Consider the following 24,192-nt stretch of genomic DNA (forward strand, 5'->3'; position numbering starts at 1 on the left):
ATATATATCATTTTTATATGAAAGAAGATAAAATTCAGCAGGTCTATTGAATCTACTTATATGTGAAAGGAAGACTATTGCATATATACAAGTATCAAAAATTAATGCAACATGGATGATCAATAATTGCCAGAATGGTAAACGTCACACAAGTGCGTAAAATGAACACCTATGCCAGCGAAATACAATGTAAATGCCCTGAATTTTCAATAAAAATGACAAACGTTTCATCTCAGTTGAGACACCCATAGTATTATGGAAAGTTTATTTGAAAACTTTTAACTTATTATTCAATAATAAATGAATTTATACTTATACATTTGGCGTTTGATTTGTACAGGTCCATTTCAATTTATGTATTAAATATTAGATCAAACACTGATTTTTTGAGTCTACTAAGTTGTATTTTACTGTTTAAAAACAACAAAAAAAAACAATGTTAAAAAAATGTGTTTTTCGATAATAAAATACAACTTAGTAAACTCAAAAAATCAGTGTTCGATTTAACATTTAATACATAAAATAAATGTATGACTTGTACAAAGGTAAGTATAGCCAAGTATGTGCATAACGGTACCTCTTTGTACGTGATTGACAATTATAGTACGTAATGTGTGCTCGGGGTAATAAAATGTCCGAGAATTTGCCGCCTATTATCACGCGCCATATAGTGCATTATCGCTCAACTCAGGGTGGTTTCCTCTATTTTGCAGCATCGGGTATACGATATGAGATCACGGGCGGGAACATAGGAGGCGCCTTTGGGATCGGAAATACCACGGGCGCCATCTACGTGGCGGCGCCGCTAGACTACGAAACCAGGAAAAAGGTACGTCACCGCTGATAAACCACTTTTCTCGGCACTATCTCTTCTTAACTCTTTCTAGTCCATAAGTATGTAAGTTAGATGAAGCTATCAAGATTCTATCACCGACCCACTCTCGCATTTAAACCGTTTAATTTATTTATTTTAATAATTTCGTTTCCATCCTGGATGTAAACATATTTTATTTATTTTCCGCCTTGATACATTTGGCTACCATGTTGAAGGTCCCAGGTTTGATTCCCAGGGGGTCCAAAATAAATGTGAGAGTTTTTTTTACTCTAATGAATGTATATTTGATATTACCTTGGACTGGTACCTGATGCGCAGTACTGATCCCTTGCTTTCAAATAATTAGAGATGAACTTACTACTGCCTCAGTTTGGTGCACTGCCCTATACACAATTGTACGGATAAGCGCCAGAAGAAGTATTAAATAACAAAAATTAATTTTCTAAAATATTTCTTTAAACCTTTCTTACATATTTATATGTTTATGTATATAAAGTACATAGTATAATGCAATAAAACATTATCTTTAAAATAAAACTTTAATTTTCGTTTATTCACAATCTGCAATCTTTCGAAGTTACTTTGAAATATAAATATTGTTGTTTTTGAATACTCGCTTATTATTTAGTATTACATAAGTCAAAATATAAAAAAGCCATTGACCAATTGCTTTGAAATTTTGACACAACGTTGTATTTGAATACACGCGTGTTTTTATATTTCTTTATCGATATAAATACATATTAAAAGTTCGTTTGTTCAAAAGCTTGTATCTCTTATGATTATTCACTGATTAATTCAAAATTTTGACGCAAAATTTATTTCAATACGCACGTTTTTCGATATGTTTTTTTTTCCTTCCTATTCAATCAGACTGAGCCACAGCAGAGCTTGGATATAATAAATATAAAAATGCATTTCATTATTACAGGGTCAAAAAAGGTAGAAATAACTTCTAAATGGAGAAAATCCAGATTTGTGAACGATTATTTAGAAACACTCAAAATGTTGTGAATCGCATAATTATATATTGTTACTTGAATGAGAAGTACTGAAATGCTGAATTTTTAATGAAAGTAGATATTAATTATATTTAAGCTTTTTCTTCGTATTGTTTATTGTGCCTCGCCAGTCTATGGCATAGAAATTATTTACAGTCTTCCCTGGAACCGTGTATGAGCACATGGTTCAATTATTAGCTTTCATTATTAATATTTTTCCAGTGAAAAGAAGTGTAATAATTTTCCCTACATTTTCTGTACTGCTGTTCATGGCTGTTATCCTGGCCCGTTAGCCTTTCAAGAGACAATTGTTCTGACCCAAACGATCTCAGCCTGTCGATAATATATAAAGGCGAGCTCCACTTTCCAACCTTTGACATTGGGGGTTTCTTGATTCTGAACGAATTCCTTTCTCTGTGGATAATGTTTATTTCCCAGGGTAATTAATTCCTTTATTGTGAATTTCAATTCATATCACACCAAATATTATTCTGATTTCGACATCAAATATTGCTGTTATTAACTAACTCACTAAATAACCATCACACTGTCTCACCACAGGGATAGACAGAGAGAATGGAACACCATACTACTCTTTCTTTGCAAATATTATTCGTCTCTTCCGCATCTTAAACATTTCCGATGATTATTTTGACTCCTAATCCGGCCGCTTTTAAGCATTTGACATACCTAACGAGGCCAATTTTTTTTCGGTCTTCCTCTGCTCCCTTTTTCAACTATTTTCGCCTTGTATTTTTTTGCCGTTCTTTCCTCACCCATTCGTTCCATATATCCAAACTGTCGCAACACACTTAATTTCATCTATAATGCGTATCTCCTTGCACTATTTCCTTATTTTGCACTTCCAACATCTATCATATATTTTATTTGCCGCACACTCTTCAAAGGGATTGCATTTTGAATGTACTTTCCGTGTACTTTCCTCTTTCTTTTGCTAAATCCATGATTCGCTTCCATATATTAGGGTTGGAATCGGGACCCTGTGGTATACTGCCAGTTAAGCTTTCGCTGATAGGTTTTCATTTGCTACAACTGATTTCAGTGCCTAATTCAATCTGTTCCCAGCATTCACTCTCTATTCTATATCTTTATCAATCTTTTTATCCCTAGAAAACATTTTGCTAATTTTTATCCACACCCAATGGTGTATGTACAGTGCATTGCATTGTATTGACGCAGTGTTATCTTGATCGTTACGTACATGAAGGCTAGGTATACTTACACTTCTTCGCTTCAGGGACTAGTCTATCAAAATATTTGATAAGTAATATAAGTGAAATATCACTTATGCTTATTTTCACTCCCCCCCCCCCTGGGAATCGAACCCGGGACCACCAGCATGATATCTAAATACGCTAACCGTTACACCACGGAGGCAGACAACTGCAGTACCAAAATATGTATATTAAATCATCTACCTGTTCCGTCATCTCCCCGTTTACCAATAATTATTTTGTACCATTCTCCTTAGTATTCAACGTTTATTTTGTGTAATACCACATTTATAAACACTTTTTCGTGACTACCAATTTCGGAACAATCATTCCATGATCAGGTGATTAAAACAAAATTATTACGATTTCACATTTGTATAAATAATACAAATGTGAAATCACATAAATAAACATTCACATAAATAAGACTTGATGATAGAATGATTTTTCCGAAACTGGTAGTCACGAATAAGTGTTTATAAAAGTGGTATTACACAAAATAAACGATGAATGATAAGGAGAGTGTTATATTACCATACCACAAAGTTATCAATGCTTTTAATATACAAAATTTTGCAAAATTACGCACTAAATTTGGCGAGCGTGCCTTTGCTGTTGCAGGACCGACGGCGTGGAATGCTCTTCCACCAATGGTTAGAAATAGTGAGAGTGAGATGATCTTTAGAAAAAGACTAAAAACACATTTGTTTGCTAAATCATTTCCACCATAATATTTTCCCCAATTCATTCACCGTGAGGCGCCCTTGAGGTATTTTTTTACGAAAATGGCGCTATATAAGTTATCCAATTTTATTATTATTATTATTATTAAAATAAAGTATTGTGTAATCTTTGTTGTTGTTATTATAATTGTGTGAATTTATTACTTATGTATTTGTAGAACTAGACAACTCTATTTTCCCAAAACGTGTTGTTTTTAGAATCCATACCTTTGTCTGCTTTCGTAAACACACTCTGAAGATCTATTTTATTGTTTGGCAGTATCCACCGCTTCTATGTTGCATCCAGGAAAATAATCTGCAAACTTTCTATTCGCAAATTGCCATTGTTTTACTATTGTTTCAAAGTACATTTCAACCACAACAGCTCGAATGCACTACCACAAAGAAATACTTCTACTTGGACTATTTTCGGTTTTATCTTCCTTCATAATGTATCCTTGTGAACTACATTGCATTATAAAGAAAATTATTTTTTCACTTTTATTACTTTATTTAAGAATCAATCGAATGCGCGAGAAATCAGGTTTTTTAAATTGTATAATATATACATCGTAGTCATATAGGAGAAAGTGACCAAGTGCATTGTTTTACAAAAACGTGATCATTGAGTATTTGATATCTTACTAGCTTAATATTACCCCGAAAAACATCCTAAAGGATTTTAAACTTAGAAGTATAATATATTGAATTGGTAAAAATGACTAACTGCATTGATGTTTATTTTCTTGTCAAACAAAAGTGACTTAAATGGCCCTGCTGAACATTTTACGTTTTGGGAGTTGGTCACTTTCTCCTGTGCGACTACGATATATTCGATTTTTTTAACCTCTCCAGGAGTACAATAATTGATGTCCAACTTTCTCTGGGAAGTGGGTTCTTTTAACATAAAAATCAACGAAATCTATGTATAATGGAGATAGAAATAATTTAATAATAATATTTTTTTAAACTCTCCACCTCTAGGTTTTATTTTAAGACAAAATAACAAACAAATATCCACAGATGTCATTACTATGCAAGTAACATCAAACCAACTGACAGATGTTCTTCGACGTTCGTTAACGTCATTACTCCTTTGAGGAAAATTTTCACTGACGTTCATTTACGTCCATACTTCCGAAAAGGTTTGATATATTTGCGGACAAAAAAATTATCTGGATAAATTAAAGTACATGTTTAACCCTAATGATGACAAAGTCGTTGTCAAAAGCAGTTGGAGAAAAAATGTAAACATAAAAAGTGGTTAAAAATGAAATTGTTTTATTTCATAAAGTCATAAAATGTGCCACAAAGTATCTGCGAAAAACATTCAAGAACTACTAACCTTTCAAAAACTTTTTTCTTATCAAAAACCATATATTAACTTCTAAGAAAAACTTCTTTTTTAATACAAAAACTGTGATTCAGGAAAAACAATCAATATCATTAAATATAACCTAGGTTTGAAGAAAATTAAATTGCCGGCTTCTGATTTCTCGACCTTAATGTTTTCTACTTCTAAATCAAAGGAAATGGCGCGCAGAATCATCTTGCCTCATATAAGCACTTTTTCAATCCAACGTACTACCTCATGCTTTATTCTGGGTGTTTGTGATGTGTGTTTCACATTTACTTTCCCTATCCTAAGTAGTCTACATGCAGACAATCCTTTAAAAGTAGAGGCTTTGTGGGTCAATCCTTTAAAAAATAAAGAATAAAATGTGCTTCAAACACCAAAATTGATGCGGACTAAATTATACGTTTTAAAGTAGATTTTTAGAAATTGTGGTACTAACCAAGTAAAACTTAAATTAAAAACGGATTGATATTATCACAACATGACTGCCGAATCAATAAATGTGTTTACTATATTTTCTCCGGTGATCGGACGAGAACCGGTGCATTCAACATGGTATGGTCGTTGTTCACCTCCGTAGCGCAGTGGTCAGCGCGTTTGGCTACCGTGCTGAAGGTCCCGGGTTCGATTCCCAGGGGGGTCAAAACAAATATTGACGATTTTCACTCTCATGTTTATTTAATATCACCCAGGACTGGTACAAGAAGTGCAGGGCTGATCACCTTGCCTTCATGCAATTAATGATCAAAATAACACTGCGTCGCTACGATGCAGTGACCTATGCACCATTCGTTGTGGATAAGGGTTAGAAGATTATATTTTCTGTATATCAATAATGTAATGTACATATATTAATACTGAAATATAATTTGAGTAGGTATACTAGATAATTAAAATACCTTTAAAACAATGTCTCCATTCTGCGAAATTCGTATCCCCTGTGCATGCGCCTTCATAAGTAGGAAGAAAAAAATCATCGATCAATCAAATTTGATAGGCGGTCAACAAAAGGCAACTGTTTCCATTAAAATGATAAATTGATTTTTATCGCAGTATTAAAAAAAATGCTTTGTCATCGTTTGTGATCCAACAGACGGATGGAATAACTTTGGTTAGTATATATTGCCTGGCTCTGAACAAGGAATACCGTCGATCAACTTTATTATAAAGTAATAAATATAAGTGATTTTTTCACTGTAATATTTATTCAATATTACCCTGGACTGGTACCTGAAGCGGAGGGCTGATCACCTTTCCTTCGTGTGTAAACGATCAAAATAACACTGTGTTCATATGAAGCAGTGCCCTATGCACCATTGGGGTGCGGATGAGGGTTTTATTATTATTTATTATATTAATAGTTTCGAGTTGAATTCAAACCTTCTTCTTCTTCTTTTTGTAGATCCTAAGGATCTGTTTGGGCCTCCACCTGTCGCTCTTGCGATGTTGATTCTCTGATATTTTTCCACGTTTTTGGAAGTCTGCCTGGGGGTCTGCGTCCTTCAGGGTTTATTATGATTAATTAGTGTGAATTAATATGATAAAATAATTTTCAAAAACATCATTTAGTATTTTTTTTGTATTTATAATACGCGCATGTTTATTTGTTATAAGTAACTATTGATATATGTCCGCCTCCGTAGTGTAATGATCAGCATGCTCGGCTAACGTACTGGTCCCGAGTTCTATTCCTAAGGGGCGTCGAATAAAAATAAGTGATTTTTCACTCTAATATTTATTCAATATTACCCTGGACTGGTACCCGAAGCGAAGGGCTGATCACCTTTCTTTCATGTGTTAACGATCAAGATAATACTTCCTTTATATGATGCAGTGCCCTATACACCATCGGGTGAGGATAAGGAATATATTCAATAATTGATTTAAGTTTTGTTTTGGTTTTGGTTTTTGTTTTTGTTAGGTGCGGATAGGATATATTTAATAATTGTTTTTTGTTTAGTTTTGACATTCTTGGTAAAGCTGCATTTAATATAATAATACAACATTATAGTTTTTTTGCACATTTATTTTATTTAACCAGTGCCTGCGTTTTGTCGTTACCGACATCATCAGACTAGACTAGGAGGCTAGACAAAGGACAATCGCTACAAGTCACTATTTACACTCTTACAACTATTAATTTTTGACATTTCAACATAGATGAGGAACATGGAATTCTGGGTATTTACGGGGCTTACGACCGTCATAGGCTAGTTTATCACTTTATTATATATATATATATATATATATATATATATATATATATATATATATATATATATATATATACATATATATTTATATTTATATATATATATATATATATATATATATATATATATATATATATATATATATATATATATATATATATATATATATATATATATATATATATATATATATATATATATATATATATATATATATATATATATATATATATATATATATATATATATATATATATATATATATATATATATATATATATATATATATATATATATATATATATATATATATATATATATATATATAATATAAGTTCATCACTTTATACACGTGTAACATTCACCAATTTTACCCATGAGTTACAAACGCTCTACTCAAATTCTTTGAATTTCTATATATTTTTCAAATTCAAAACATAGTGATTGAATCGATAAAATTTCACTAGAGACATCTATGTTGAGATGAAAAAAGCTTTTTATTAAGCATAAACTCTTTCATTTGTAAATGAAAGAGTTTCTCCCATAAATGCCCACACTTCCATATATAACTAAATTTTAGCATTTGTATTTTTTTTAAATATATATCTGTAAAAATAGTAAGAACAAGTGTAATAAAAACATTTTTTCCTTTTACTCTCTAATTTATACACGATTAAACGTCTAATTCTCTTTTTAAGTTCTCCAATACGTAAAATATAGAGCTAGTTACTCAGTAGAAAAATCTATTGATTAATCTACGAACTCGTAGAATAAAATATGGTTAAAATACGTGAGGCCTTAATACATTTCTCTAGATTGTATCAAAGGCTCTATATCGTATTATGTTCAAGATTACAATAAGGAAGTTTCACATGATTGAACGAGTAAGAAACGTATTAAAATGTAAATGTAATTTGGTACCTATAGCTTAAACGGACCGCAATTTAAGCTTCTATACAGTTTTACATAATCATTCCATTCATTGTTATATGATTTGCATTTTTTACTCACGAAAATAATACGTCAGTCTTAATTATTTGCGTAGCATTTACACCGCCGCAAACGTGTTTTCTATTTTTAGATTTTCTCAATATGTTTAGTAGTTTTAGTTTTTTTTTCTTTTTAAGAATCCAACTTGACGTGGCTGTATTTTTTTAAGCGAGATGTTGTCGAAACTCTTGGTTTTTATTTAAAATTATAAAATGTTTTACGCATTCAAACATTTTTAAGGACTGAAGTATTATTAAGTTGTTTAAGATATAAGCTAAATAAGGTTCTAACAACGAAGTAATTACGTTTGTCTTAGTAGGAAAATATTTTAAAATGGAAAGTCATTACCTTGTTTTATTTTCTACTAATATCGAATACTAACGATATATAAATAATCTGAAAGTACATATCAACAAACTTTTGATTACATATAAAGCTATACCTTATTAAATACTCTTATCTTTTTTCCTTTTCAATGGCATATAGGACTGAATTGGATAAACTCAGTGTTAACTTGATAGATCGTTTAATTCAAACTTATTTGACTCCTTGGTCCAAGAATCTACAACATCGTACTGATGAAGATCAGTTTTTAAAGTGAAATCTCTATCTTATCGTGAACTTTATATCCTCTTAAAGTGGTTACTCTTCACCAAAACATATAATCTATTTAGTATTTTGTATCGTAAAAGAAACAGAACAAATCCAAAGATACATATATTTTCATTTTACATATCGCTCACTCCTTTCAAGAACGTCATAAATCAAAAAACATGTTTTTCAGGAGAACGTTTTAAAAATTTAAAAATATAACACAATGTTTTAAAAATAAATATCAAGCCACTTATAGAACTTTTTACTGTGCAACAGATCTTTTTAGGTAAAACCTAAAGATTTTTTTCTATTAGAAAAATATTTAGTATGTTAAAAAAATAATAAAACAATACATTTTATTCAAAATGCAAAAACAACATTTCCTGCCCTGTAGTGGGTAAATATTAAGTTAAAAATATGCTGCTTTTGCTGGGATATAGTACATTTTCTGGGCATTCCGAAAACATGCACAACTGAAAATTAACGATTTTTGATTTATGACGTTCTTGAAAGGAGTGAGCGATATATACTCAAATATTTGAGGGTGTCACTTCAAATCTAGAATTAATTAGTAAAAAGGATATCGAGATATTCGTAAAAAACTACAATTAGTTTTAAAAAACATTTACTATTTTGAAATATTATTTAAAAAATACTTTTTTTATTTTTGAACATGTTAAAATGCATTTATTTTGCTGTATTTTTTTGTTTTTATTAATTAATGTTGGTGTTAAAAACTCATTTCACGAGTTGGACCTTAATTTATTATAAATTTATGGATAAAACTTTAGCTTACTTAAATTAAGTTAAGTGAAATAAGGCGTCCTAAGAATTTTATATTATTTTCCAACCTTTCTGAGTAGTATGAGATTATTAAGATTTAATATCTTTCTTGCTCCAGAAACTGAATCTTTAAAAGAACCAATTTGCCTTATCCTTTCGTATTCATAACTTTTTACGGAAATATAAAGGATCCAAGCGCTGACATTTTTATTACGAAGTAGTTATTCACCAAATTTATTGTCTGCATTTTGGATTGCTTCCAATTAAAAGCTTTCCTCTTTCTATACGAGGAGTTATCCTTTTAACTCGAAATTAATATGGTACGTAGAAAACTACTCTTGAATAAAATTTCCTCGCTTGAAACAAAAAATACGTCATGGTTTGTATCAACTTTTGTCGACGTTATAAACGTTACGTGGGTAGACAAGATAGATTGCTATACAAACAGTGCAGGCAGCAAAAGTTTTATTTCACTTTCAAGGATTTGAAATACTAATCTGAACAAAAAAATATTGGTTTAAATAATAATAATAAAAAAAACGTTATGATTAAAACTATACATATAAAATGAAGAAAAAAAATTATCACATATATTTTTTCGAATGTCAAATTAACGAAAGTTCTTTATTGTTCATTTAAAATTGAAACGTAATATATAAGTTTTAATGAATTTCTTTAAAACATGGATTTGTCGTATTTTAAAAGGTAATGTTAAAAAAATACAAATATTGCAACTGTAAACATATTTGTAAACTATTGTAAATGTTACTGTAAACATATATAACGTTAAAAACTATTGACTTTTTTTTAAACTTTGTAAATCACAAGTTAAATATATCTACCATGAAAAGTAATTTCAGATGTACCATTTTAAATTAAAGAAAATGTTTTGTTGTGGTGATTAATGGTATATAATTATTCGCAACAAACATAAACAACAACCAAATTTTTCGTTTTTATTTTATTATATAAAAAGAGATTTGACCTCTATAAAAATACAAGTACACGGCTAAGCCACCCAAAGCAAAATCAAGTGTGTAATTCTTTATTTGAACCTTTGTAAGACTGGCTATCAATTTATTCACCTTCTTCGTTTATATTACGACATAGGTAATACATAGTAAGTACTTAGATAGGTATAAGTACAAAGCTGTAATGAATGTTAAACAATAAGTACATCCTAGGGAAAGTAATGACGTGTAATTACAGCGAAGGCGTTACTGTAAAGTACTTTACACTGCCACTATAAAGTTGCAGTCACTACTTGCACCAGACCTCTGCCATTAGAGGACCCGCTAATTTTCACACATGTAATGTAGAATTTACTTCCGTCTACAACTTCCACCTTTGAAATACATTTTATTAAGTCAATTACGAGTATAATGGTATTAACTGTGTGTTACTTAATCAAAATTGTTTTTATTCTGCTGATTCTTTTATTTACAGAAACGGCTATTTCACCTAGCAGATACATTGTCCAACAATGTCATTGCGATGCAGTGCCATTGGATAATACAAAGTGAATTTTTAATTCAAATAGAAAATAATTTATTGTGAAGTTTTACAAAATAAACTCTAATTAAAAAACAATTCGAAAGTCGTGTTTTTTTTATTTGTAGTGAATTTTAAATATATATGTGTGTGTATATATATATAAATATATATATATATATATATATATATATATATATATATATATATATATATATATATATAGATATATATATATATATATATATATATATTTATGTATATATATATATGTATATATATATTTATATATATATATATATATATATATATATATATATATATATATATATATATATATATATATATATATATATATATATATATATATATATATATAAATATATATATATATATATACATATATTTATATATAAATTTATATATATATATATATATATATATATATATATATATATATATATATATATATATATATATATATATATATATATATATATATATATATATATATATATATATATATATATATATATATATATATATATATATATATATATATATATATATATATATATATATATATATATATATATATATATATATATATATATAAATATATATATACATATATATATATACATATATATATAAATGTATATATATATATATATATATATATATATATATATATTTATATATTTATATATATATATATATACAATATATATATATATATAAATATATATATATATATATATATATATATATATATATATATATATATATATATATATATATATATATATATATATATATATATATATATATATATATATATATATATATATATATATATATATATATATATATATATATATATATATATATATATATATATATATATATATATATATATATATATATATATATATATATATATATATATATATATATATATATATTATTGTATTACAATCTTACATATCAAAAAGCGGTTCTTTTTCTTTCAACGTATTGAAAATGAAATCCGTTATATACTAGTACAAACAGCTTGTATTTTATGTCGCAGTAAATGTACGAGTATCAGGCAGTTTCAATTACGAACATGTACAAGTGTTTCCGTTTTCTGGAAGAAATATATCTACAACGTGCAGATGCAGCTGTCTAGTACTTTTCGACTTGCTTTGGGGAGTATTGGAATCGAGAAAGTGACAAACTGCTGGAAACAAGATGTACATATAATACACAGAAACTAACTAATTTGGTATAAGATTCATGTCACATCCCTTGTGCCATAGAGTACCCATCGTCTTAAGTAGAAATATATGAAAAAATACCGGGTGATTCATAAAATTTGTCAGGAATTGAAAAATACCGACAAATGCATCTTTTATTTTATGACGACTACTATTTCTGAAAAAACCAAGAATTTTTTTAACGTAATTTTTACACCATTTTAAGTGTGTCCTCACTCATTTGAGTGTGGACAGACTCAAAATAAAAATAAATTAAATGATCAAATTATAAGCATAAACAAATTGAAAATCATGTTTTCAAGCGTTTCTTAAGTATGTGAATATAATCCTGGATTCCGACCTCACATACGAATCACAAACCAAAATGAGGAAAACTTTTAATTAGAGTCTGCTTAATTAAAGCTTTCCTCATCCCAACATAGATAGTTATTTTTAACTCGCACATACTGTGTAACGCGTATGATACGCGTATATCTAGATGTTTAAAAAAAATGAGTAGTGTGGTTGTCAATCATGGGTAGGCAAAATTGGTGAAGGTTACATGCGTGTAAAGTCGTAAGCCCTGTAAATTCCCTCACTTTCATATTATTCTTCATCTTTGTTGAGATGTTAAAAAAATGTAGGGTTTTTTGTTGTTGCTATCTTTCGAATCACTAATGCAAGCTTTAACACATGATGTTATCACGTTTATTTCATATTTTCGTTCGTGTTATTTTTTCTTGTTCTAGGCTAAAAATCAAACTGACTTTGAAGTATTGATAATTCCTTTTGTATTATGTCTGTTCTATGACTTTTTCTGCTTCCTATCACGTCGCGGTGTTTCCGCGAAAAAAAAGATGAGTCGGGTGTCGTGCATCGCCCGGTATTACGAGTATGTAGGTCCTAGGGCATCAGGAGACTGGCTATATAACTCCCACGGTTGGCCGTAACCCAGAATCGTGTATCTTTCGGCGTTGGCAGATTATGTATTGTGGAATAAATTTGGAAACATGCGACGCTGCTCGCATTCTCTAGCCGTTCCGTTGCCTTCCCCGTGCGGACAATGCCTTCATATATCTTAAAAACCCATTACTCTCGACGCTTTTTGTATTTTTTGGCAAACTCGTCAAACTTGACAGCAACAAAACAGTTTTTTTACTATTCTTAAAAAAAAACTTCCCATACAAAGCCACTACCTAAATATTCTCAACAAAAAGACGGCCCGTAAAAAAGCAGCACGCGAAAGCATTAAAAATTGTAATATTACACATATTCTTCCTAAAATATTTTATTTATCTGACAATATTTTTTTTATAATATGAAATATAACAGTTGAAATAAATTTACATAAAACTAGAAATTTAGGCAATCAAGATAATATTGTATTTACATCAGTCAAATTAATATTTTGAAAATATATAACAAATAAGTTTATGCGTGAGATTAAATTCACGTGTATAATACATTTTCTTATGAAGCAAAACTTTTTGTATCTAGATATGTCATGTATACATTTTTGTTTTATATCTGTTTTATATCTCGTTATTTGTACATATTTGTTTATAACTCGTTATTTTATTAATGATTTCATGTGTGTAGTGTGTTTTTGGTGTTTTGTATGTCGTTTAACTAGAACGTGTTTTTATGTAAAATGGATGAGTATTTTTTTTTTTAAAAAACATGATCTTATCGATGAATTGATATTGAATTATTGCACAAAAACGTTGTAATATTTTATTAATGTCATCCGATTCGAAAAAAAAATTAATGTGCGTAATTCAATATGAAGGTGTATAATGTTTATTTGAGTAGTAAGGTAAATAGTAGTGTTACAAGAGCGATTGTTTGGAGTGAGATCTACTCCTAATCGTAACTATTGCGAATCCTATTCGTACATACATTGGTGTTTTGAGAGCAGGTAAGCGAACACGTACGAACATACATGCGAAGTTTGTCTTTTGTGCCAGCGTGCGTAGTGTGTGTGTTCATAATTTGATAATTTAATCCATAACGGTTCGACATTATGACAAGTTTGTAGGAAATTTGCATTCACTCGAGCAGTTTTCCCTATCGAGTATTCCATATGTGCGTCTGATATAGAAGCACTTATAGTTTCCTCATTTGAAATTCAGCGGGAAATTTCGCTTTAATAGCCTACGCGGGCACAACGGATACTTACAAATTTTTATCTCGTTTGCACCTGCTGCACAGAATCTTCGTCAACAATGAACGAGACGAGCGTGCACATGAATTTAAAGTATTCTTGTCACAAAGAACTCCTCAAACTCCCCCTCCCCTTACTCCTTACCATATAGAGGGGATGGAGATGGGTTTCAAGAAGATTTGCAATCAACTAGGCGAATCACTTTTATCACATCTACATTTAAGTGCTGCCGAAATAATGTTTGAATATCATTACCTTTGTTCGCAATTCCCTATTTATTTCTTGCTATTTTCAGGCAATAATTCAAATAAAGATACATACAATACAGCAAAAACACTTCAGCTATAGTCAATTCCAATTTACAAATGTATTTTTCTTTAAGAAGCCGACAATACAAGTTTACAATATACATGGAAGCAAAATTAGTAGGTATATACATGTTTTCATGGAAGTTCATATAATGAGGTTAAAATTACAGTTGAAGTAGACAGAACATGTTTGAATAAAATTAATTTCAGATAAATTTTCTCCATGATGAGAGAATAATGTGGTGTGTATGTGTTTTAATAAAGATTTCATCAAAGAATTCTACATTATTTAGATGCTTTGAGGTATCAGTATCAAATGAAGCAAATACATACTTCCTGTTTATTTCAGAGTATACCCATCATAATCAACCCTATAACAATAAGATTCATCGGAATGATTTTAATAAATTTTAGGCGTTGACATTGCAACCCTTACATGGCTACGTATATGCTACCATATATTAATATTTGCTTTATTCTTACATATGAGCCTTCTTTTACTTTAAAATTGCTTATAATTTCTTTATTTGACCTAAACATTGTGGAATGATATGTTGATTATTAAAAATTAAGCACTTGTTATTTACGACTTATCAATTCGTAATATGCTTTTTGCGAAATTCATCACCGATATTGTCTATGTTCCCATTAAACAAAGGGCCGCCCCTAACCCCCCCCCCCCCCTCTAGTTTTTACCCTACCTACTTTACTTTACTTTACTCTACCTAACTGTTTTTTTGCTGGTTATTTTTTGTAACAATCTGTCGATGAAAACATCTGTTGTTTTCGAAACCACTCCCGTTAAATGAAATAAAACTTAATAAGTGGTAAAATACAAGTGTTTAGAAGTACTATGGTTTTATGAATAACGAACGTATCAGCAACAACAAAAAACCCCAAAAAATAAAATCGTTTCCTTCCGTGGATGTATGAAATAGTTTATTGTCCGGTCTAAACAATCCAACCCTGGGTATAAACCAGAAAAGCTTTTGCCTCGTCACAGCAAAAGAGCCTTGAAAAGGCACTTTTTGAGTAGATGTGTACTACAATCCTCGTTAGAATGACAGTCTTGAAAAGGGATCTTTTCCGGTGCTGTAAGTAGTAAAAGATAGAATCTTGAGTCATGTACAGGTAGAAAAGCATGTCATAAATTATACTACAATAAGTATCTCCGAGTCGAGCGGAGTCGGTGAAATGAGGAGATCGGTCAGCCGTCGAGGGTAGGTTCATTTATTTACACAACTTCCGCTATATTTATACCTTACCCGCTTGTAGCCATTTCCAGAGTTATACTGAAACTGTGACGTATTTAATTGGAAAAAACACCCCCGCTTTTCCCTTTACCTATTACCTATACACATATAGGTATATGTAGGTAGGTAACATGGAACAGGGGTGACGTCACGCGGACTCGTTACGTGGACACGTACAAACAAATATTGCACCGGTTATCTCCAATGCAAATAAAACGTTAACGTACAATACAGTATTAGACGCTTTACATAATACAAAAATAATATTATTACGGTAATAACTTTTAACAATATATTACTTTACTTTTAGATGAATACCTCACATAGTACGACGAGTACATGGACGAGGCATTCATTTACATCATAAGAAGATATATGTAAAATTACAAATAATATAATAATGATAAAATAGTGCGGCGTTCCATCCTCTCTGCCTATCCCTGCGGGGAAATGGCGTGATGGTAGTAGTAGTAGCAGTAGTAATATAATAAAACATAAAATAATGGTATTTAAATAAGATTAGCTTCATAAATATGCACAGTGAGAAATTTATGGTTACATAAATTCAACAACAAGAAAAAACATGCTTTCACCTTTATCAACATGTCATACAGAGACGATACAATGCTTAACGTTACACAAATGTATTCATTCGTACGACCTTTTTATACCCAAACACTTACTTCCATCCCTTAAATTGCTTAGTCTTTGTGTGGCATCATTCCTACCAATAAAAAGCTAACTTATTAACTATCTAACCATAACGCCACTTTCCCGCAGGAGTAGGCAGAAAATGGAACGCTGCACCAATCTGTCTTTGCGTACAATCGTCGCCTCTTTCACATTTACGCATGTCCTCATATTTACCCGCCCATTATTCAGAGACTGGCAACTTTGAATGAAAAAAAAATACAATATTAAATGATTTTTTATTTTTTAAAGACACCCTGGTTCGTCGTTCGGAAGGTTTAAATATTGACAGTTGATATTTTCAACACAAATTGTTCGTTTATAAGTAATGCTTTGATTCAACTTCAAACAAACTTCAAGCAAACAGCCCTTTTAAAAATATTCAATAAAACTCTCCAACTATTGATTCGAATAAACGAATGGAAACACGTTATTTTTTTTAAAAATACATACTGAATGGAATTGGTACTTAACCTAGATTTTCTGAAAAGCTCTTCCTTTTGAGAAATCTTTGAGGGAAAATGAATATTCAAATATATTTTACAGATAACTCAACTTCCTTTCTGTTTTAAAAAGCTCAAGAAAAATTTAACTTAATTTAATATTGACGCTCATATTTAGAAAAAAGGTTTATCAAAACGATATTTAATAATTTTTCTTTTTAAATATCAACCCTAATTAATGAAGAAGTATTAACGATACCTAAAGAATAAAGGAGTATTTCTGGATCTCGACATTCTCTTACATGTGTTTGTATTTATATAAATTTATTTATATATATATATATATATATATATATATATATATATATATATATATATATATATATATATATATATATATATATATATATATATATATATATATATATATATATATATATATATATATATATATATATATATATATATATATATATATATATATATATATATATATATATATATATATATATATATATGTATATATATTTATATATATAGCGCTGTGATACATTTTATTTTTTTATTATTATTATTACTCAAGGTGAATTGAGTTTATACCATTTATTTTTCGGTACATCAGCATGATTATCGTTTGATTGTGATGTCGAATGCATCAAAATACGAGTCACAATAGATTTTAGAGAAATAATTGTTTTTGACACGCAAAATTTTACCAAAAAACTACCAAAACAATAAATGAAATTTTTCAATTTCGTTTTTAAATTTATTTTTTCCCTTGTCGGATTAATGTTGAAAGATCAAAAACAAGAACGAATGATAATTGTTTGTGGGAACACAATATAACTTCAGTCAGTGGAGTACTCGTAGTAGATGGGTGAGATAGCAAAAGAATTTTCCATTAAGAGATCTCGTCGATTTTATTTGAATTTGCTAGATATTGAAATCGGAATGAGAGGCGCTCAATATTGGTAAAATTAAAAAAAAATAACCTCCTATTTTAAGACGAACACCTAATAAAAAAGGAAATACTACTAACTTTGGATTGCCATTCGCCCTAATACGTCGGGATGTATAACCGTTATAAATATACGTAGTCGTGTCCTGTCGATCTAAAAAATGTCCCGATATTCGAAAAATTAAAACGTTCTCAACATTTTTCAGAATCTGAAAATACAGAAACGTAAATTTCTCATTGATGGGAAATAAGGAAACCTTAATGTCCTAAAAATTCATATAAATAAAAAATCGTATTGAAATCTCCCTCCCCGCCGATATTATTTATATATATTTTTTTGACATAGATGAAGAAGATAATATAAAATTACTCCTGATTGGAGATAATCCAGATTTGATAACAAGTATTTGGACATCAAAATGTTGTAGATATAATTTTTCTACTTATTTTTATCTGCAACTGAAGTCTACTATATTTTCATTCAATTGTCGATCGAATTGAAACTGCACCAATCTAGTACTCTGCTCTATCCACCACTTGGATATGGATAAGGCCCAGAAGATGAATCAAAATACTATCAAGAATAGAAAATACAGCGATGCTCTCTAAGTGCACATCACATTGATTTTGTAAACATTTCGAAGAAGACCATTGACGTGGCATCAAACGAATGATAGAAAATTCGTGGAATTCTATTTATATTAACAATAATAGGAAAACTTATTAACCGCCATTTTGCGATTACCACTTCAGGGGCACTGAAATAAAATAAAATAAATATAAAACATACATACAATAATAAATACCACAGGAAAGCACAAAAAAATATGTTTGTTTTGTTTCTATCTTCAGAATTCCCAGGGCAATATTTATCCGGGCGATATTATATTATTTCGGCTGTTTGATTTATTGCTATGTGTATTCACGGTGTATTTTTCGGCAGAACTAATTTGATTGTATCCACAGGGAACCAAAGAACTCTTCCGGCATTTGTCTTATGAGTAAGGATTTATTGAAACACTCGCATTTATAATATACCGATGTTTAGATGTATACACATATACCAACAGAGTCCCAGATGAACATAATATTTTTTATGCTGTTTTGAATAAACACACGTAAAGGTAATTAATGACATTTTTACTTTGTATCTTATTCTTTATATTTTCTTATTGTAAAACTCTTAAAGGAAAAGTAGGTCGAGTTAAGTTACTAAGTTTGATTTAAATGTCTAGTTCACAAAGCGAAAAGCTCATAAAATCATAAACCTTCTTTCTTATTCTAATAATGAAAAATTAATTGTTGACTACGTAATTTAGAGAACATAAACGCTTTTCTATGAAATTTTTACTAGCTACATTTTAAAACTTTTTGTCGATCAGTTTGTCAGGAATTTATTCCGAATAAGAGTTAACGCGAATAAAAGATAGATTTATGTGAAGATAGATTATGATAACTCGATCACCTCTGTTGAAAAAGGTAAATTAAGCTCTGTTTTTATTACACAGATTGCAGTACACATGATAAATGATAAAATAAAAAATACAGTTGGAGTATCTCGTTTCAAGATGTATTTGATTTTTAATCCCGAGTAACTCCAAATCATGCAGCTATCTATGGTAATCGAACGGCATGCCCGAAAGACAATGCAAGGTCAAAGTAAAAAATGAAATTGCTCCATAAAGGGCTTGGATGAGTTCAGTGTTCAGGGATGATTTTATATAATTCGTAATTTGGCTGTGAGGAAAAATACTACGTTTACGAATTACAAAGCCAACGATATAACTACGTGGTGCAGGTAACTTTTACCTCTTATCTCGGCTGACACACATATCTATGACAATACCCAAATATGTATACACTGTTATAGTAGGCATAGTACAAATACTCGGCGTCTATCACATCATCAAATAAAATCGACGAGATTCTCTTAATGGAAAATTATTTTGTTAGCTCACTCATCTACCACTCGACTGATTGAAATTATATTGTATTCCCACAAACAATTACCATTCGTCCTTGTTCTTGATATTCCTACGTTATTACCAGCAGTGGAAAGAAAATAAATTCAATTACGACTTTGAAGAATTACATTTATTGACTCGGTAGTCACTTTGTGATAAAATTTTGGTAACAAAAACTTTTAAAATCTATCGTGACGCATACGTGCGTGGATGCATTCTGCATAAGAATCAATAGCTTAGTTTTCTGCGTAATATATGCATCATGTTTTTTTTCAAAAGCGATGAAAATAAAGAGTCGATATAAAGTCAGAGTCTAGTAAAGAAAACAAGTTTTTCATCACGAAGTTTTAAAAATAACATCTTGCTAGTGTCCACCGTTACTACGCTAACATATAACATAACTGTAAAAGTTTCTTGCAGTAAAGCGTATTATTTATCACAAATGTTTTGTTGAAGACATGCAAACTCGTTGTGTACACTCAGAATTAAGATAATCTCAAAGAAAATAGTCAGGGGTAGTCAAATATGGCGTTGAAATGCAAGTCGCGTTGCAGCAAATTAATCCTTTATTCAGGGCATAATTTAAAAACTGCATAATCTCTACTCTTAGACAGTACTTCACAAGACGTCTAGTCTCTTGTTTAGTTTTAAAAATAAATACTTAAAATTTTAATGTGTTGAATTTTACATTATAAAATAAAACAATTTTTTAATTTTTTACCACTTTTATTTTTGGTACTTTTCCAAAACCGGTTTCGACAATCACCTTGTCAAATTCAGAAATGGATACGTACTAAACTTAAAACTATGAAATGTTCAAGTTTAGTACATATACACTCGTAATACATTCCTTTATCCCGCCTACGCACCTAATTTTGAATATTTCACCGTTTTAAATTTAGTACATATCCATTCTTGAAGATGATAAGGAGCTTATCGAAACTGGTTGGAGAAAAATACAAAAAAAGAAGAGATTAAAAACAAAGTTTTAGTTATATTTAATACATTTTTATAAAATGTACCACAAAGAATCTGCAAAAAAACAACATTAATATTTTTTTATTTACGCTAGAGATTTGTACAATAGACGTCAAAATTCATGTTTGAAATATATCCATTTATAATCAAAAGATTTTTTTATTAATGTTTTGTTTTAATATCCTGGTATCTGCCTCATGTCATGATTCGGATAAGGAAACGTCAACCAATTTATTCCGATTATTTATCTCATTTCCCGGAAACGTTATTCTGTCACACATTTGTCATTGCTTTGTCAACAAATAATCCACATAAAATAAACATATACTGGCATGTATCCTAAGGGCTTACAATCTTCGAAACGTCCCCGAGTGCTTTTCGAAAAACGAATAATGCTGTATTACTATCTACGTTATATATAATAATGTAATAATTATGACATATAAATGTATATAAACTAAAATGTTTTGAAAAGTCGAAATTTTGTCAACCATCCCTCAATTATCTTTCCTTAGTTAAATCTCTAAAGCGTTTTTCAACCCTTGCTTAAACGCCAATTCTCATTTATTTATTTTGGTTTTTTGAGCTATTTATTACACAAAGGAAAGCGTCAAATAGTAATTTTATTTTTGTATAATAAGTATCTCAACTTGATATGAAACATATGTCGTTCTTTTTTATATTGTTCTTTTTATATGAAATAAGATGTATGTCTGAGCATCTCATCGGAGCAATTAAGCGATCATTTTATACACTTGTGTAACGTTCAATATTCTACCCATTACTGAACATCCATATTGCATTATTTTTGGAAACCTGTATAATGCAATGGTCTGAATTACCTTCCACATGCAAGTAAAACTCAATAAACTTGGAAGTATGGCTGATTATGGCGCGAGCAGTAGAAAAGTACGTTTTTATTGAGCTTGTGCCATTTGAAGAAAGGTGTCTCAAAACCATTGCATTTATACGGGCAATAAGTTGAAACACCTTTTATATTGACATATCGCTCACTCCTTTCAACAACGTCATAGAAAATAAAAAAAATCATCAATTTTCAGTTGTGCATGTTTTCGGAATGCCCAGAAAATGTACTATATTCCAGCAAAGGCGGCATATTTTTAACTTAATATTTACCCGCTACAGGGCAGAAAAGGTTGTTTTTGTATTTTGAAGAAAAGGTACATATTTTTTTAGTATCCTAAATATTTTGTAAATGGAGAAAAAACCTTCAGGTTTTACCTAAAAAGATCTGATGCACAGTAAAAAGTTCAATGTGTGACTTGATATTTATTTTTAATACATTTTATTATATTCTTAAACTTTAAAAACGATCTCCTGAAAAATCTAGTTTTTTATATTTTTGACGTTGTTGAAAGGAGTGAGCGATATGTATAAGTAGGGTGAATATTCCAGCGACTGATATAACAAATAATATTCATTTCATTTCATTTTAGCAATTAACAGTATTTTGCATAATATGCATACTATCATACATCACTGACGATTTATGTATTTGTACAAGCAAAATAAAATATGGTGAAATATTATTTCAAAGTTGAGATAATTTTTCTTTTCATTGTGGTTCTAGTACGAGCTGCGAGTATCTGCCATCGAGAATCTGAGGGAAAACTTCACAACTGTTGATATTCATGTGAGGGATGTGAACGACAACCCTCCGGTGTTCGAGCGACCTACATACAGGACACAGATAACGGAAGAAGACGATAGAAACCTCCCCAAGAAAATACTTCAGGTTTGCCTTTTATATATTTATTTTTTATTTGTATTTTTCCTCGCAGCATAAGATAACAATGAATTGTTCTTTAGTCATTTATTTGGCATGAACTTAGTGGAATTACTTTATGTTCTTCCTGTCTTCTTCTATTTATTATTTATTAGACTTCTCTTATGGATAATAAATCGATTGTTATAATAAGTCTGAGATATTATAGCTTCCATATATTTATGCAACGAAGCACTTCTCTAGGTTTTGACATATGCTAGAGGACTCAAAATATATGTTTCTTTCTAATAGAGTGATATTAAGAATCCATCTTTTAACCAAATAGGAAGTGATAAAGCGAATAAAGATATAACACTCTTCTTATCATTTATCGTTCGCTTTGTGTAATACCACTTTAATAAACACTAATTCGTGACTACCGGTTTCCGAAGATTTCCGAAAAAATAATAATTACGGTCTGACATTTATACAAAAATAAAATTTTGACTTAAGATAAACTAATAATTTAAAAATTGGTACTCAAGTGATTTAACAAAATATTTCAATATTTTAATAAAATTCACCAAATATGTATTTTTTTAGCCTATTTTTTGACCAAAATATTCAACGCCTTTGATTTGGTAATAGTTGTCTACTGAACTGACTTGCCATTCTAGTAAAGAAAATTCGCAACTCGAGGTCATCCCCCGTCGTACAATCTACACGTTCGAGTTTCATGCATGGCAACAACCCCTCCTTTATCTTAATTATAATCTAGTCATATATATGTAAATATAACATTCCACATAATCCTGCCCAAAGTTGTTTGTATTCAAATACAGTCAAAATGCATAACATAATTAAATTTCCTGATATATCAAATTATCCCATCCCGTTTACTCAAAAAGTGGCTTTCCCCATTAAATCATGTTACACTTAAACCATTATAGGCATTATTATATTGTAAAAAATTAATATGGAGACCAGGTTTACATGAATTAATATGTAATAATAATGATATTTCATTTTTAACCTTTGTATATTTCCTCAATTGAAATGTTAAAATAATCTACGAAGAAACATTAATTGGGTAGTTATTGAATTGGTATTAACTTTATTGAATAACAATGATTTGCATACGTACACCACTTTTTGAGTGTATTAACGTAAACACGACTCTTTCTGAGAGCTCCCGATGTTTTCTTCAAATGGCAAAAATACAAACTTGTTTGTATAATAAATACAGTGT

General features: G+C 29.7%; 1 protein-coding gene across 1 annotated transcript in view; it reads left to right on the forward strand.

The window, feature by feature from the left end:
* The first annotated feature begins 631 nt into the window (after positions 1–631).
* The window catches only part of CadN2 (Cadherin-N2), a 49,157-nt gene continuing 25,596 nt past the window's right edge, over positions 632–24,192 (forward strand). Inside the window, exons 1-2 of the mRNA XM_088257618.1 lie at positions 632–829; positions 22,809–22,973. Of these exons, the coding sequence (XP_088113744.1) occupies positions 632–829; positions 22,809–22,973 (363 nt within the window). The remainder of the gene's footprint in view (positions 830–22,808; positions 22,974–24,192) is intronic.

This window comes from Brachycentrus maculatus, unplaced genomic scaffold (genome assembly GCF_059751285.1).
Source record: "Brachycentrus maculatus isolate JH-2025_06_01 unplaced genomic scaffold, ASM5975128v1 h1tg000086l, whole genome shotgun sequence".
NCBI lineage: Eukaryota > Metazoa > Arthropoda > Insecta > Trichoptera > Brachycentridae > Brachycentrus > Brachycentrus maculatus.